Source organism: Ctenocephalides felis, unplaced genomic scaffold (assembly GCF_003426905.1).
Source record: "Ctenocephalides felis isolate EL2017-DRISC unplaced genomic scaffold, ASM342690v1 CF-g0.4_SCAFFOLD_01886, whole genome shotgun sequence".
Lineage (NCBI taxonomy): Eukaryota > Metazoa > Arthropoda > Insecta > Siphonaptera > Pulicidae > Ctenocephalides > Ctenocephalides felis.
The window spans coordinates 5,710,461-5,728,343 of NW_020538040.1; the positions used below are offsets into that span (position 1 = coordinate 5,710,461).

The 17,883-nt window shown below is 28.5% G+C and overlaps 2 protein-coding genes across 2 annotated transcripts in view; both read left to right on the forward strand.

The window, feature by feature from the left end:
• The first annotated feature begins 4,123 nt into the window (after positions 1-4,123).
• Positions 4,124-13,319, forward strand: LOC113378543 (venom allergen 3-like). Its single transcript, XM_026619092.1, has 7 exons — positions 4,124-4,417; positions 4,549-4,719; positions 7,573-7,654; positions 8,778-8,904; positions 10,534-10,641; positions 11,103-11,236; positions 13,123-13,319. The coding sequence occupies exons 1-7, from the start codon at positions 4,124-4,126 to the stop codon at positions 13,317-13,319; spliced, it is 1,113 nt and encodes a 370-aa protein (XP_026474877.1).
• A 669-nt stretch (positions 13,320-13,988) lies between these two features.
• LOC113377894 (phytanoyl-CoA dioxygenase domain-containing protein 1 homolog) overlaps positions 13,989-17,883 on the forward strand; it is a 20,661-nt gene continuing 16,766 nt past the window's right edge. Inside the window, exon 1 of the mRNA XM_026618344.1 lies at positions 13,989-14,229. Coding sequence (XP_026474129.1) covers positions 14,203-14,229 — 27 coding nt within the window. The 5' untranslated portion in view covers positions 13,989-14,202. The remainder of the gene's footprint in view (positions 14,230-17,883) is intronic.

Sequence of the window (17,883 nt, forward strand, 5' to 3'; positions counted from 1 at the left end):
GTATGATTTTGTAGTTTATACTTTGTTTTGTGAATAACTTTAAAACTATTCGTTTAATATAAATGATGTGTAAGGCGAGTTTATACAGAATTATATGATATATAAATTAAATAAATATTTGTAGTTTATTTTAAGTGTTATGTATATAAATACAAAGCTATCTTTAATTTAAATTTAAGTCTCAAAAACATGTCCGACACTCGAATCCGAGCACTTTTATGGCTTTTAAAGCGTTATTTAGTTGTTCCATTGTGTAATTTATTATTAAAACATTAAATATTATATTATTATATTACTATTTGCTCAGCATTTCGTATTTAAATATATTTATTTAGAATAACCAAAAATTATCAAGCGTCATCTGTCAAGTTGACAGTTTGTAGAAGGACACGCAAACGGTGTGAAGTTGGTTACGTGTTAACGGCGCGTAAATTCAAAAGTATGATTATGAAGTTTATAGTTTGTTTTGTGAATAACTTTAAAACTATTTGTTTAATTTGGATGATGTATAAGACAAGTTTATACAGAATTATATGACATATAAATGAAATTAAATAAATATTTGTAGTTTATTTTAAGTGTTATGTATATAAATACAAAGCTATCTTTTTTGTGAATAACTTTAAAACTATTTGTTTAATATGAATGATGTTTAAGACAATTTTATACAGAATTATATGATATATAAATTAAATAAATATTTGTAGTTTATTTTAAGTGTTATGTATATAAATATAAAGCCTCGAACTCTTAATACTCAATACATATTATATTTAGTTTATAATTTGTATACTTTAAAATGTAATTATACTGTATTATTGCCTTGGGTGTTAAATAAGTAAACAAATAAATGTTTATAAGAGTGTACTGGTCTAAAGCAACTCGGTATAGTTTAAAATCGCTTTTGAAATGCAATGTATACGAAATATACTAGTTTTCATACAAACTATATTTTTTAAAAATTATTTTCATAGCGTGTGAAGTTACATCTTGGTATGGAATTTAGTATACTTGGTACATTAATTTGTTCTATTGCTTGTAACTTCTAAACCATTTGTTTGATATGAATGAAGCCTTCAGCAAATTTATGCGAAATTAAATAACTCAGAATATTGTTTAATATCAAAATGCCCTGTAGCAACTCGGTATACTCTAAAAACGCTTTTAGATATACAACTTTGCTTACGCCATTATTGTAAAGGGCTCGCATAGTAAAAACGGCGAAAGCAAAGTTGTACTTGTAATATTGAGCACAAACAATTTTGTTTTGTTTAGACGCTTGTAACTTTCAAACCATTCGTTTAATATGAATGATGCCTTCGGCAAATTTGTGCAAAATTAAATTAGAAACAATATTATCTAACATCATAATGCCCTACAGCAACTCGGTATACTCTAAAATCGCTTTTAAATGTACAACTTTGCTTACGCCATTATTGCAAAGGATTTGTATAGTAAAAACGGCGGAAGCAAAGTTGTACTAGTGATATTGAACACAAAAAATTTTGTTTGGTTTCGTCGCTTGTAACTTCCAAACCATTTGTTTAATATGAGTAATGCCTTCGGCAAATTTATGCAAAATTAAATTATAAACAATATTGTCTGATATCATAATGCTCTACACCAACTCGGTGTACTCTAAAAACGCTTTTATATGTACAACTTTGCTTCCGCCACTATTGTAAAGGACTCGTATAGTAAAAACGGCGAAAGCAAAGTTGTACGTTTCTTGAAATGCAAAATAATATTGCAAATAAAAATTAAATAATTAATAGCTTATTAAATACATTAGCATTTATAACTTTATTTTCTGTATAAGCCTTTTTTTTATTTGACAATGAATTAAAATGAAAGAAAAACTAGTGGGTCGCATGGCATCGTGCCTTAAGGCAAATTGCTGGAACTTCCCGTACCAATAATTATTATTTTTTTAAAAAACGATTAACATTTTTGAAAAAAATTACTCTGAAAAAAATGTATCCGCACACACATACACACGTACACACACATACATCCATTTAGATTTTCATTATTCAGAAACGTCTGAAACGTAAAGATATATAAAAATTTTCATATTCGATTTTTTAGCGATTACTATAACTTACGCTACGGGAAGTTAAAAATTAATGACTAGTAACCATAATATAATATAATTAGTTGAAATGAAAATAAAGATTTTGAATTTTCATTCCGGTGTTATTTGTATTTATTTATTTTATAGCGTAGCCCACATATTCCCTACATAATAAAAAATATTAAATAACTTTTAACCCCAATTTAAATATAACATAATAAACACATGGTTATTAATTATTTTATATATTATAAATGCCAGTATAATTCATATTGTTAATAAGTTATCTCATTTACAAACACAAATTTTAGTTTTTATTATTTTATTTTATTATAGCTTCAAATTGAATATTACACAATAAACTTATGACTTTTAATTATTTCAAAAATTCTAAATATAAATATAATTTATATTGCTAATAAATTATCTCATTCACAAACACAAATTATAGTTTTTATCTACTTTAGTTTTATTTATATTTATCTAATTGATATTTTCTTTAACCCTCAGTGTACAAGTTTCTATAATTTAATATCATATATTATTAAAATCTGTTTTGTCGATTATTTGGAAATTTCACAACAAGTTCGATACATTAAAAATAAATTTAAATTGAAATTTATTAAATAAAAAAACAATATCATATAAATTATTTCCCTTATTATAACCCTTAGTGCACAAGTTTTTCTAACAATTCCATTACAAGACTCTCCTAGTGATGTTAGTATTCGAGATTAGTACAAAGTCGAACAGCTGGCCCATTAGCTCAGTTGGTTAGAGCGTCGTGCTAATAACGCGAAGGTCGCGGGTTCGATCCCCCCATGGGCCAAAATATTTTTTATTCATTTTTATTTCATTTCATTTCTATTTCAATAATTTATTTCATTTTTAAAATTTCAATAACAATTTAACATTTATTATTATATTTTTAATATTATTATAAATTACAAATAGAATATGATGAGAAATTCGGATTAAATATACAAAATATTTTTGTAATTAAACATACACAATTAAGAAAAAATTATTAAAAATATTGCATTGTTAAAGCAAAAAGTATTATTAGATATTTTAAATAAGCAAAAATAAGTAAGATAGAAAAAAATCTACATCTGGGGCATCAAATGAAATGTATTTTTGTTTGGTCATCGGTAGAGCCTTTTCTATCTACTAAAGATATCGTCAAATAAAAAAATATTTTGTTATAATTACATGCAAAGAATATGATATCACTGTAGTCTGATGTCATTTTCTCAAATCCACAAATTTTTACACCATCTCACAAATGTAAGTGTTTTATAAATATCAATGAATGATATTCTTTTTATAGTTTACAAAATATTTTTGAATCACATCCAAAAATATAACATTTTGAAATAGATCATCAAAACAGTTGGAAACTTTCGAATAAATAATATTTGTAGTAGTAGTAAATATGTTGTCACGTTAAAAATAAAAAGGATATTTTTAAACAAAATTTAAATGTTGCATTTAAATTGAATAAATTTTAAATAAAATTTTTGAAAACATTAAAGTTGTCGTCAAACGCTAAAAGTCTGTTTGTTATATATTATATGAAGATGCTCCAGATCCAGAAAGAGTATTCAGAAGAATTTCACATTATACTTTTATAAGTAAATTTTCGAAACAATTCTTCTTTTTGGAGCGCATTAAAAGTTTTACTTTAATAAACAAAACAATCTCAGTGTCCGCTTCAAGTGACAAATGTGACTTTACTATATAACACAAGTCTGACAATTATCACATTTTTGCAAGTCGAATTAGAAGTACAATTTTAAAGAAATCTACCAACTAGCATGTAAAAAGCAAGAAATCAAGACAAAAAATTCGAAGTGAAGAAGATTTGTGAATGAAATTTGCGGAAACCACACAAAAACTCCAAACAATAATTTTATCATTTATAAAAAAAACTTTCAAGTATTTTCAAATAATTTTTGACAACTGTGTCAAATCATATAATTTGACACGAGTCATTAGTTTCAAAATTAATGACACCAAAATTTCTATTAACCCACCATAAAATTCAACATGATCACTACCATTGTCATCATACTTCTGGTAAACTTATTACCATCGACTTTTTGTCAAAATATAACAGAAACTTTTAAACCAATGACAAAGCACCAAGATATCTATCAAAGTACTCAAAATATTTACGTAGTGCCCCCAAAAACCTCCATCCTGTCCACCACTGAAAGTTCCCCAGTGCAAAACACGACCAGAACAAAAATCCAGGATTATTATTGCAACTTGTGTTGCATTTCATTGAACACTGATCCAATTGGGAAAACTTGTGGGGATCATACAATGTGCAAATATCCGGTAAAAAAATAAATTAATATTTAATTTATTTTTGCTTATTATATTCTTAATGTGCTCGTCAAGACCTTCCATTTGATACCCCACATGCCGTGTGTCAAAATACCACTCACACCTAGTTTTTTCCCTTTTAGTACGAGAGGCCAGGACCTGCCTGTCACGGTCACATATCGATTCGTTTCTCGGCTGGCGAGCGTGCTGCCATACTGCGGGTGCACAACGAACTGCGGAGTCGCGTCGCTTCTGGTTTGGAAAAAAGGGGACGGCCAGGGCCGCAGCCTCAGGCATCTAATATGAGATTTATGGTAAGGAAAAAAAAGAAACCAAAATTGTGCCTATTGGCAAGTTATCTATTTACATTTCTTACTAAAAATCAATTTGCTCGTCAGTAGAGTCTGTAATTTTTTCTACTACGATATTTTACTAATAATTTCTGAATTTGCTCGTCAGTACGGATCTTTTTTTTGTAAAATGAAGTTTATCTTTGTTTTAATTTCTTGCTTGTTGAAGTTCTTTGTTTCTCTAATAAAATATTTGTATAATTCTTTACAGAATTAGCTCGTCAGTAGCGTTCTATTATATTATTTTGAGACTATTTACTAACATTGCTCTTGATTTTGTGATGTAAAGTACTTTTTTATACAAAATCTAAAGTTTATTTATCTCAAAATATTTATTTGCTTGTCAGTAGAATTTCTTTTTTTTCTGTAGTATTATATAATGTAATTTAGTTTGCTAGTCAGTAGAGGTCTTTTGTCCTCTTATATAATTTTGCTCGTCAGTAGTGTCCCTTGTGATATTGCTCAAGGTTGCTAATTAAGTAGAGTTTTTTTTTCTAAACTTAAAATATAGTTTGCTCGTCAGTAGAGTTCTTATTGATCTTCTTTTAACTAATTTGCTTGTCAGTAGATTTCCTTTTAATTTTATATTATTTTACTCGCCAGTAGAGTTTCTTTTTAATTGAGACAATTTGCCCGTCAGTAGAGTTCCTTTTGTTCTTAATTTATTTTGCTCGCCAGTAGCAAGTTTCTTTTTCTATTGTTTGTTTTTTAACCAGTTTGCTTGTCAGTAGAGTCCTTTTTAATTTTAAATATTTTATTTGTCAGTAAAGTTGCTTTTGATCTTATATTATTTTCTCATCAGTAGAGTTCTTGTTTAATTTTGTTTTCGTTAATTTGCTCGTCAGTAGAGTTTCTTCTTAATTTTATTTTCGTTATTTTGCTCGTCAGTAGAGTTCCTTTTTAATTTCCGCATTAGCTTGTTTGCTCGTCAGTAGAGTTGCTTATTTCATTTTTCTCGTCGGCAGAATTCTTTCCTAACCTTGGTTTAGCATGTTTTGTTTGTCAGTAGAGTCACTTTTAATTTAATTTTATTTGTTTCGTCAGTAGAATTCTTTTCTAACCTTGCTCTAGCTTTGTTTGCTCGTCAGTAGAGTTACTTTTAATTTTATATAATTTTGCTCGTTAGTAGAGTTTATTTTTATCTTAATAAATGCGGCATGATAAATTTTACTCGTGAGTAAAGTCCTTTTTGGTTTTTGCACCAAAATTTAGTTTGCTCGTCAGTAGAGTTTTTTTTTAATTTCGCGTTAGCTTGTTTGCTTGTCAGTGAAGTTCCTTTTTAATTTTATGTCATCAGTAGAATTCTTTGCTAACTTTGTTTGCTTGTTAGTAGAGTCTCTTTTATTTTTTGACAGTAGAGTTTTCTTTAATTTTATATTATTTTGCTCGTCAGTAGAGTTTATTTTCATCTTAATAAATGTAACAATTAATTTTAGTTTACTCGTCAGTAGAGTCCTTTTTTAATTTCATTTCATTTTAATCGTCAGTTTGCTTTCAGTAAGTTCCTTTTAATTTTATTTTATTTTGCTTGCCAGTAGAGTCCTTTTTGGTTTTTGCATCAAAATTTAGTTTGCTCATAAGTAGAGTTCCTTTTAATTTTATTTCATTTTTCTCATCAGTTGAATTCCTGTATAACTTTGTTTTAAGCATGTTTGTTTGTCAGTAGAGTCCCTTTTAAATTAATTTTATTTTTTTCGTCAATAGAGTTTCTTTCTAACTTTGTTTTATTTGTTTGTTCGTCATTAGAGTCCCTTTTAATTTTATTACATTTTTGATTTCAGTAAAGTTCTTATTCATTTCAATAAATGTAACATAATCAGTTTTAGTGTCAGTAGAGTCCTTTTTGGTATTTGCGTTACAATTTAACTTGCTTGTCAGTAGTGTTCCTTTCAATTTTATTTCATTTTCCTCGTCAGTAGAATTCTTATTTTGCTCGTCAGTAGAGTTCTTTTCCATCTCTATAAATATAACAATCAATTTTAGTTTACTCGTCAGTAGAGTCCTATTTATTTTTTGCATCAAAATCTAGTTTGCTCGTCAGTAGAGTTCCTTTTAATTATATTTCATTTTTTTCGTCAGTAGAGTTCCTTCTAATTTATTTCATTTTTCTCGTCAGTAGAATTTAGTCCTAACCTTGTTTTAGCATGTTTGCTTATCAGTAGAGTCCCTTTATAATTTATTATTAATTTGCTCATTAGTAGAGTCCTTTTTAATTTTTTTTTTCGTTAGTTTGCTCGTCAGTTGAGACCCTTTGGATTTTCGCCTGTAGAGTTCGTTTTGATTTTATATTATTTTGCTTGTTAGTAGAGTCCTTTTTATTTTGTTTTTATTTCATTTTCCTAGTCAGTAGAATTCTTTTCTAACCATATTTGCTCGTCAGTAGAGTCCGTCCGTAGAGCACTTGTTTGCTCGTCAGTAGAGTTCCTACTTCCTTTGGTATAATTTTGTTAATATAATGGAATTTAGTTCTAGTAAAATAAATTTACCTCTGTTTGAAGTTCCCCGTCAGTAGAGATCATTATGGTTTAGTTCATGGGAGGAGGATCTAGAATATTGCAATTTAGTTCTATATCATAATAATAATATACCTCTGTTTTAAGTTTCCTCGTCAGTAGAGTTCCTTTTGGTTAACTTCATGGGAGTAGGCTCTAGAATGCTATACTTTCCTCTCTTTTATTATCAATCTACTAATTATTCAATCCTTCTTATCAATTCGCCCTTCTTGTTTCCTTCATACCAAAAGATTCTGATACGAAGAGACTTGTAAATAAATGATAATCGGTCGAGCAGTTTCTTTTAACATTTTATTTTATCTAGGTCTGGAACGAAGAGTTGGAACAGTTTGCTGAACGTTGGGCGTCGCAGTGCATTTATTCGAACGACCTCTGTAGAGATTCCGGTAAGTATAAAACGTGAAATTAGAAAGGAACTGTACTGACGAGCAAACTAACAAAGATAAGATAAAAGAAGCTTCTGTGACGTGAGAAATAAAACCAACTTCTTATTGACGAGCAACATAAAACTCAAAATGCAGAACAAAAAGAACTCTACTGACAATCAAATTAAAGAAAATGAAAAGAAACTTTTGTAAAGAATTGACTCAATTATACAAAATAGGCATACAATCGAACTCATATTATTTTAACATTTGCCCAATTTGGAGGTTAGCTTTTATACTGTTGAAAGTATTAGGAATGTAATAAAGTGTCTGTAAAAATCATAGGAATATCTTTTTGACAATAATATATGGTTTGAGGTTTAGCAAATCTTTAACGTACTGTTATTTGTGAAATTTTCAAAATGAAAATCATATCAAAACGCACTCTACTGACAAACCAATACTAAAACTAACATACTAAAAGAATTGAAAGAGAGTCTACTGAGGCAAACTGACTCAAATGAGATCATAAAGATAATTGAATAAAACAGGATCAAAAGGGACTCTACTGACGAGCAAATTGACTTAAACAAAATCAAAAGGGATTCTATTGGCGAGCAAACTGACTGAAACATGATCTCACTAGTAAAATGAATAAAACAGGATCAAAAGAGACTCTACCAACAAGCAAAAACATTAGAACAAGATCAAAAGGGACTCTACTGACGATCAAACAGACTGAAACAAAATTAAACAAAAGGGACTGTACTGACGAACAAATTAGCAAAAGCAAAATGGACTCTACTATCAAGCAAACTGACTCAAACACAATTGAAAAGGACTCTACTGACTAGCAAATTGACTAAAACAAGATCAAAAGGGACTCTACTGACGAGCAAACTGACTGAAATAAGATCATAAAGAAACTCTACTGACGAGCAAACTGAATAAAACGAGATAAAAAGGGACTCTACTGACTAGCAAACTAAACTTATATCAAAAGGATCACAAGTGACGATTAAACTAAATTTCGAAATAACTGACGAGCAAACTAAAAAAAACACCTAGAACATAGAAAGGGACTCTACTGTCCCATTAATTGTATTATTATTAATATTACCTTATTAACTTATTATTTATTTAGAGCGTTTTCCCGTCGGCCAGAACATCGCACGCGGCAGCTTCGCCCGAATGAGCGACGCCGCCTACATTCGTTCCTGGTACGACGAGGTAGACCTGCACGATCCGTCTGGTGTCGACTCTTACAAACTGTAAGTAATAAAAAAAAAACAAATTAAAAACACATTTATAACTACAATTAATTGTTAGTATCTATTATTATTTAAAAACAATTTTATTTTAATATATTATAATGATAGTGATAACTTTTACAAATAAGAATAAAGCTAACTATGTCCTTTTTCCCGTTTAATAATCGCAGACGTCCATAGAGGCGCAAGAGTGTCTAGCGGAGTTTCAAACCACTCATACTAGCATAGATAAATAAGCATTGCGCACTAGGTTAAATATTATTCGAAATTCTTTTTCCCTTGATTGTTTTCTTTATTCTTTCAGCACAACTTTTCAAGTCTATATCAATTCACTTTTGCATGCAATACTCGACCAGGATTCGATCCGAGTACCCCATATCTGCTAGTCAATCTATTAACCATTTGGCCACTGTTAATAAAAAAATAGTCATTAGAATCCATTTATAATAAAAAGTGATAGACAGATAAGAACAGGCATCCTTATTCATAGTTGTTATAGACGTTCATAGAGGCGCGCGAGTGTTTAGCAAAGCTTCGCTCCCTCATCGCATTAGGTTCTAAATAATGTAAATGTAATTCGTGATCAGTTTCAACTTTTAAAAAGTTTTATAATAATTTATATGAAGATAATTTTGAAAACTAAAAATATAATTATATTCATACATTCATACAAAGAGACAAGGAGCTTTGCCTCTTTTTTCATTGCTACTTTAATAGTTATAGCAGACACTCATAAAGCGCTAATATGTTTATTCCGTACGTTTCGGCACTATAGTTGTGCAACTTTTTTTTAAATTATTTCAAAATTTCTATTTTATTTACCTTATTTATTAATTATTTTTTAACTTCCAGTAGGATAAGTTATAGAAATTGCAAACAAATCGAAAATGACTAGTGGTGCCTTAAAAAAATTGCTGGTACTTCCGTACCTAAAATTTGTTTTTTTAAAAAAAATTTAAAAATTTTGACTGAAAAAAGATTTTTGAAAATATTGAATTTTTTTGAATATTTTGAACTTTATAAAAATACAAACAAAATTCATACTTATTATTAAAACCTCAATAAAATACCTGATTATTTGATGTACATATGTCTAATGATTATTTTTGACCGCCAAATGGCATTTTTTTACTTTATTTATTGGATTTCCTAAACGGATGGACCTGCCTTTGACAAAAACTAGTCAGCACGTCTTCTTATCAACAGGTTAAACTGTTCTCTTGAAATTGTCAATGAAAATTTGTATCCGACACATCCATTCACCCACATACAAAAATCCATTTTTTCTAATTGTAAGATATGCTAAAGTGTTAAAGTAATGATATGATAATTTTCGATTTTTTGGCACCTACTCTACAGGCTATTAATAAATTATTTACTATAAATTAATCAAACAAAAATTATTTATACATTGTCTTCATATTACACCGACACTTTCCTGCTTTCCAAAGTTTCTTTTTGTTCTTCTACTATATAACCATTTTTAGGCAACTAATTGATCCTAACATTAATTATTTTTTAAGAATTTCATTTTCAGTTTTAGTTAATTTCAACTATTTTAGTTAATATATTTATTAATTACATTTTGCTAGTTAGCTTTTTAAATATAATACAATTTTTTTTCTGCAGTTTCAGTTCGTCCAGCCATTATACCCAAATCGTTTGGGCCGAGACTTATCAATTGGGCTGTGCAAGGGCCATGTTTCAGATTATAAAGGACGGCGATTTGATTTACAGGTCTTTATTAACCCCGTTAAGACGAACAAGTTTGATACAAATTGTTCCTGTACCACTTAATACGCTTCACGCTTAAGAAGCGTTTTTTGTCAGGTCATCCTTGAAAATGAAAATCGTTCTAACGGGGTTTGAATTTGTATACATATATAAGTTAATGAGTCGGAATTAGTATTTTGCCATAAGGAAAAAACGACACAAAAAATTTAGGATTCGCACATTTTGAGAAGAATCAAATATTTCGGAACATTTTGAACTTTCAAAGTATCGAGAGAACCAAAATTTTCAACAAACTCTGAATTTTCAAAACTATTAAGTTTTTAATAAACTGCATTTATTTTTTTTTCTTTAATTAATAAACTGCATTTCTAACTAATATTTAATGATAAAGAAAATCCTCTTCCAAAATAAAGAAAAAAGTTTTAAGACACATAAGGCAATACTATTTTCTATATCGTCATCAGGCAACACTTGGTGTGCAACTACGGACCAGCAGGCAACGTGCCAGGACATGCTGTTTACGAAAAGGGCCCACCTTGTTCTAATTGTCCCTTCGGTACCGAATGCCAGGTGGAACCCCCAGGACTATGCCAACAAGGTAAATTTGATAAACTTTTGCCAATGATAATGTAACCCAAAGGGACTCTACTGACGAGCGAATTAATAATAAAACATGAAAGGACTCTACTGACGAGTAAACTAAAATTATGATGAAAAGGAACTGTACTGACGAGCGAACTAAAATTAAAAGATAAAAGGAACTGTACCAGTAAGCAAAATAAAAGAGACTAGAAGCTAAAAGGACTCTGCTAAGAAGGACCCTACTGACGAGCAAACTCAAATTATAAACAAGAGTAACTGTACTGACGAGCAAAGTAAAATTAAAAAGCGATATGACTCTACTGACGAGCAAACTAAAATTAAAAAAGACCCTACTGACGAGCAAACTAAAACTAAAATTAAAAAGACTCTACTGACGATCAGATTAAAATTAAAGGATAAAAGTACTTTATTGACGAGCAAATTATTTTAAAATTATTGAAATATAAAAGAATTCTACTGACGACCAAATTAAAATTGAAAGATAAAAGGACTCTACTGACGAGCAAATTATTAAAACATAAAAGGACTCTAATAACAAGCAAACTACAATAAAGAAAGGACTCTACAGACTACTAAAAATTAAACTAAAATGTAACAAAAAAGACTCTACTGACAAGCAAATTAAAATTACAAGCCAAAAAATTAAAACAAAAAAGACTATACTGACGAGCAATTTATTAAAATATAAAAGGACTCTACTGATGAGCAAATTAAAATTAAAAGCCAAAAGGACGCTACTGACAAGCAAAGTAAAATTAAAAAATAAAAGGACTCTACAACAAAATTTCATTTTAAAAAATAAACTCTACCAACGAGCGAAATTTTGTTAAAAAAAAAATAAAGAAACTCTACAGAGGAGAAAAATTTTATATAAAAAAAACTACTGACGAGTAAAATTTTATTCGTCAGAATTTAAATAAAATGGAACTTTACTGCACGAGCGAAATCTAATAAAATGGAACTCTACTCATGTGCAAAATTTTATGAAAAAAGGACTCTACTAACGAACAAGATTTAATAAGGAAAAAACTCTACTGACTAACAAAATTTGATGGACAAATTATTAAAATGTGAAGGGACTCTACTGACAAACAAACTAAAATAGAGAAAGGACTCTACTGACAAACAAAGTAAAATTAAAAAGTACTCTACAGACGAGCAAAACGAATATTAAAAATGAAATTAACTACAAAAGTGACTCTACTGACCCTTTGTCCCTTTTGTCTTTTATTTGCAATTTGCTCGTCAGTAGAGTCTCTTTTGTCTTTATATTTATTTCATTTAATAAAATTTTTCTCCTCTGCAGAGTTTCTTTACTTTTTTTAATAAAATTTTGCTCGTTAGTAGAGTTCATTTTTTTTAAATGAAATTTTTTCATTACAATATTTCGATAGCTCTTTGAGACCTTTCGTTTGATATCCCACATGCCGCCATTTGAAGTGAAACTTCTTTACTCATATTTGTTCCGCTGTACTATATATAGATCAGCAACTCCTTTGATTAATCGGGCAATTTTGCCGTAACACAGCTCATAACATAGCGTTATCTTATGCTTGTTTATTGATAATGAAAACTGTAAAAATGTCTATCTATTTGCCGTGCGATTAGGATTATTTTACATATAAACAAATCAAGAAAGAATGTTTAGATAACAGAATCCTCGAACATGCCCCCGGACTTGTTTTTATATAAAATACAGCAAATAGATAGACATTTTCTTGTGGTAATCTTTTAATTGTTTATTTTAATTTTTTTATCCACTATAGTATTGTTTGTATATATAAATACAAAAACTAAATATAAATATTATAAATATAAATTAAATATAAAATCTGAGAATTAAATTACTAATGTAATTATTTGTAATTTGTTTTTTATCAGCTGATGGAAGGATGGTGCACTCTTTGCAGTTTAACAAAGACCGAAGAAAATCTTTAAAAAATCCAAGAAAAACTGAAGATGAAGATGATGTAATGTTTTCTTCGGCCGGTGAAATTGATTCAAGAATTTTGATGAGTTTGTTGGCGTGGGTTGTTGTTTTTTGGCAGATGGCTTTTGCCAACCTTGGCCATCAATGATAGTTTACTTTAGATTAAATTGTATTTGTATGATAAAAAATGTCTAATAAAAATTTTATTTTGAACATATGGGAAATTTTATTTTTCTAATTTTGCTCTTTAGTAGAGCTTGTTCTTCCTCGTGTCATTTCATATTGAATGTTGCTCGCCAGCAATATTGCTTTTTCTCTCTTGTGTAATTCGTAAAATTTGTTTTTCTTGCTTATTAAAATTTTCTCAATTATAAATAGATTTTTTTTGAAAAAATAGATAATTTTCGATTTTTTTAGCGATAACTATAACTGACCCTACGGAAAATTAATAAACTTTGATGGTAACAGGCCAATTACATTGCAATTGAACTGTTTCTTTGTTAGTTTTAATTCGCTCGTCATTTTTCTTCTTGTCGAATTCGAGCGCGGATAAGATTTCTCTAAACGTCGTAATTAAACATCTGAAGAGAAACTTATTGTTTTTTATTTATTGGATTAATTATTCCGAAAAGAAACCCTTAGCAATTTATTAAAAAATCCAAGAAATATTAATTATATATATATATATATATATATATATTTGACTAATCATCCGAATTTGCCAAATAAACATCCGACCGACCGACTGAACTGATCATTTCTTGGCAAAGTCAAATGATATAACGTCAGTCACGAATAGGAACTCCCGCAAAGAACATCTCGTTCTCGGTGTGGGACAAATTTGTTTGCCCAATTTCAAGTTTAAGTTTAAGTTCGTTTCAAAATAAACCAAAAAAGATATAAAAAATATAATTATAAAATAATTATTATATGTTATAGATAATATAATAGTTTCCAAATAAAAATAGCCTGTGATAAAATTTGTTATATAAAGTATCTTGTGAAGTGAGATTTTTTTTGTAAGAGTCAAAATGATGCGTGAAGGTTTAGCTCATACGGTAAGTGAAATTATTATTAATTAATATTAATAATAAATATGAAACTTAAAGTAGTAAAATTAAAAAATACCAAAGATCGGCCAGACCGTTTTTTTTTTGTACTTAATTGATAAAAGTATACTTGAAAATTTAATAAAACTTTGCGTAGTTGCATACGATAAGTGGTTGAATTTTAAAAATCAACATAAGAGGAAAAAAACTATTAATCCACAGTTACTAACAAATTTTGCATTAATTTTAATTAATGCATCTTATAATGCTGATTGTAACTGTACTTATATATTCACTGATGATGGGATAAAATTATACGTATTGACAAAATAATTTTTTTCCATAAAGCTTTGCTTATATATATATATTATATATATATATATATATATTATACTAGATGACCCGGCAGACGTTGTCCTGTACCTACGTCTACACTAAAAAACTCCAACAATTTTTAATAAACTTTATAATATCCTGTCTTTTAATTCATTTATGGTCTTAACATAAGACATATGTCTTGAAAATTGCAGTCTTTTAAACATTATAACAAATTCAGAAAGAATTATATTTTTCCACCCAAAATAATTGCTACCATAATGTTGCCTATAATATTTATGATCTTGTATCATATATCAATTTGTTTTTAGTAATTATAATATATTAATTACGTTTTTCTAACTAATAACTTGTAATACAATATTACTTAAATAAATATTTTAAGTGCATTAATTTGTCAAATTCTATTCATATGTGCACTATTGGATTTACGATCAACTAACTAAATATTCCATATCCAACGTCAAACAAATGAATTTTTGACATAATGAAACTTATAAATATTTTTTTGTATTGTGAAATCATCTAGTAAAGTAAGGCAAAATATGAAATGCATTAGTTAAAAAAAAATCTGACACACTGAATTATATAATGCCATGCATAAACTGTATCTTATTAAAATTAGATTATTTTAATTTCTGGCACATCTCAGCTGCTTTTCCGCAATAATAATGAAGACATTACATTTTTTTATTCATAATCATGAATATATTATATTCTAATAATATCCAGGCTCATTATTTAACTTATATTCAAATTTCAAGTAAAATGACTTTTCTCGCAAGTGACAGCTCTGTTAAAATCATTTAAATCCTTAAAATTTTCCTTAACAAACGTCAAAAAGACTTCGAAAAGATCAAAATTCGAATAACCGTGCAGGAGGAGTTTCCATTCATACATCATTCGTCAATTGGTTATTATTAGTTTTGTATATATTTTCTCACGTGTGCAAAATAAACTCACACTCAATTTCAGTCAACATTAGTCATGGGGACTCTAATAGAATAATTGTCAATATAAATATTCCCCAACGCCTACTGGGCGCTCCAATTAATAATAATTTAAGACCCCCAAAATTGGAATTTTTCTATTAACAAACTCACACAAATAATCATAAACTAGTGATTATGGCATCGTGCCTTAAGGCTAGTTGCTGGAACTTCCCGTACCGTACCGTAACGAAATGTACGAGAAATATTAAATGTTTTCAAATAAATTATTACCAATACTGTAACTTTCAACATTCTTATTTTATAGACAAAATATAGAAGCTAATAAATTGGACGACAACGTTCATATATGTTTACATAAAAATTGAATAAGTAAAACTTAATCAATAGGAGTTAGATCGAAGGACCTTCTCATATTTATAAAAATTATATTAAGTGTAGTGCAGAGTTAAAGTTATTTATTTCAATTATATAAGTGATGTTTAGAACTTTAGCGTGAATTAAAGTTAAATGCGAATTATTATCGATACTAAAAAGAAAAATTATTGGAAATTTAAAACATACACAAATTTCTTTTGTTTTTTCCCAAAACGATCGTTTCGTCAATACTAGCAAATAAATTTGAATCATTCGAATCGGATGCTCCGTTCCCTCAAAAACTAGATTTCTATTTTATGCGTTCTTTGCTTCATATCTCCGTAACGGCTGGACCTGCCTTTGCCAAAAACTAATCAGCACATGTTCCTATCAATAGGAATTGAATGTTTTTTGAACCATTCAAATCGCTCGATCCGTGCGCCCGAAATCGTCTACGAAAAATTGTTCCAGACATACATTTTTTCTGAGGTATACCAAAATGTTCAGAAACCTCTAAAACGTAAAGAAATGCAATGAACTTAACTAAGTTAGGAAGCGTCCACTGATCACGTGATCGATTTTTTAAGGATTTTTGGACCCGATGACCTGATATTCAAAATTAACCCACTTTCCCACCAAAATATTTCATATATTTAGTTACAAAAAAAATTATAATTTTTTTATTATTTTTTTTGACAATTTTTGGATTTAAAAAAAATTCAGGTGAAATATAAACGCACGTGATATATTATTATAACCCTCTCTCCGCGTGATAATTCATGATTTTTTTTTCAAACACACCCTCCCCCTTATAAACCACACAAAATTAATTTAAATATAATTAAATACTAAATAGAAATTTGCTAAACTTAAACAAACGTTTTTAATCAATTTTATATTTCATATATATTGTCAATTACGATTGCTATGTTATCCGAAAACAGACCTATAAAAATCAAATTTTTTCCCCATTATTTACTACTTGACTATGTATTAATTTAAATTTGATATGTCTGAATACAAAATTGTAGTTATCTACAAGTATTCGTCTTATCTTAAATGTTTATTTACTATCTACACTGATTTAGTAATTAAACAAAAGCAAACAAGAAATTTGAAAACGAGGGCAAAGTTTAACAGACTAAATGAGATAAGTATTATTATTACTCGGGTACGATAATAGTAATGCAGTCGAGCAAAAAATGAATATATTATATAAATATTTAGGGTGCTTCCAAATTAATAAAAAAAATCTCCATAAATTTTAGCTCTTAATATTATCTTTTAGATAGTGCGCACTCCAAACAAAGTTTCTTGGTTTTTCTTCCTAAGTTTTGTTGTAAATTTTTCATTTACGCTCAAAATAAGTAAATACAATGTTATTGTCAAAATTTTAATTCACTTGTCTCTAAGTTATATTACAAAGAAACAAATGGAATATAATCCTTTTTATTTTCATAAGAAACTTTGGTTGGAGTGCTAACTAGCTTCTAATCAAGTGGTTTAGTGTTATAATAATAATTTACGTTTATATTATTACACTAAACCATCATATTATTATAAGTATATTATTTACCGATTAAACAAACTGTAAATAAAATAAAAATGAAATAGGAATCAAATGTTTCCTGTTCCTATATGATCATTCAAATAAGTTGATCCGTGCTCTCGAAATCGTGAACGAAAATTTGTATCCGAACATGCATACTACATACATCCATTTGTTCTAAAGCCTGAAAACCTAACCTAATTAAATGAACAATAACGGCTTTAAAAATATTTATGCATAGTAAATTTATATTTAATTATTCCCTAATATAATTTGTCCTTTGCATTTTCGGTTTATTAATTTGGAAATATGTATCTCGAACACTAAAAAGAAGCATTCGTATTTCCTGCTAAATTTTGTCTTTTCAAAAGTCTCTACAAAATACCCATAGTGTGAAGTTTGTGCGGTAGAGACACATATGTGAAGTTGTGTAAGGGGATTACACACAAGGATAATTTGAAAATTTGAAAT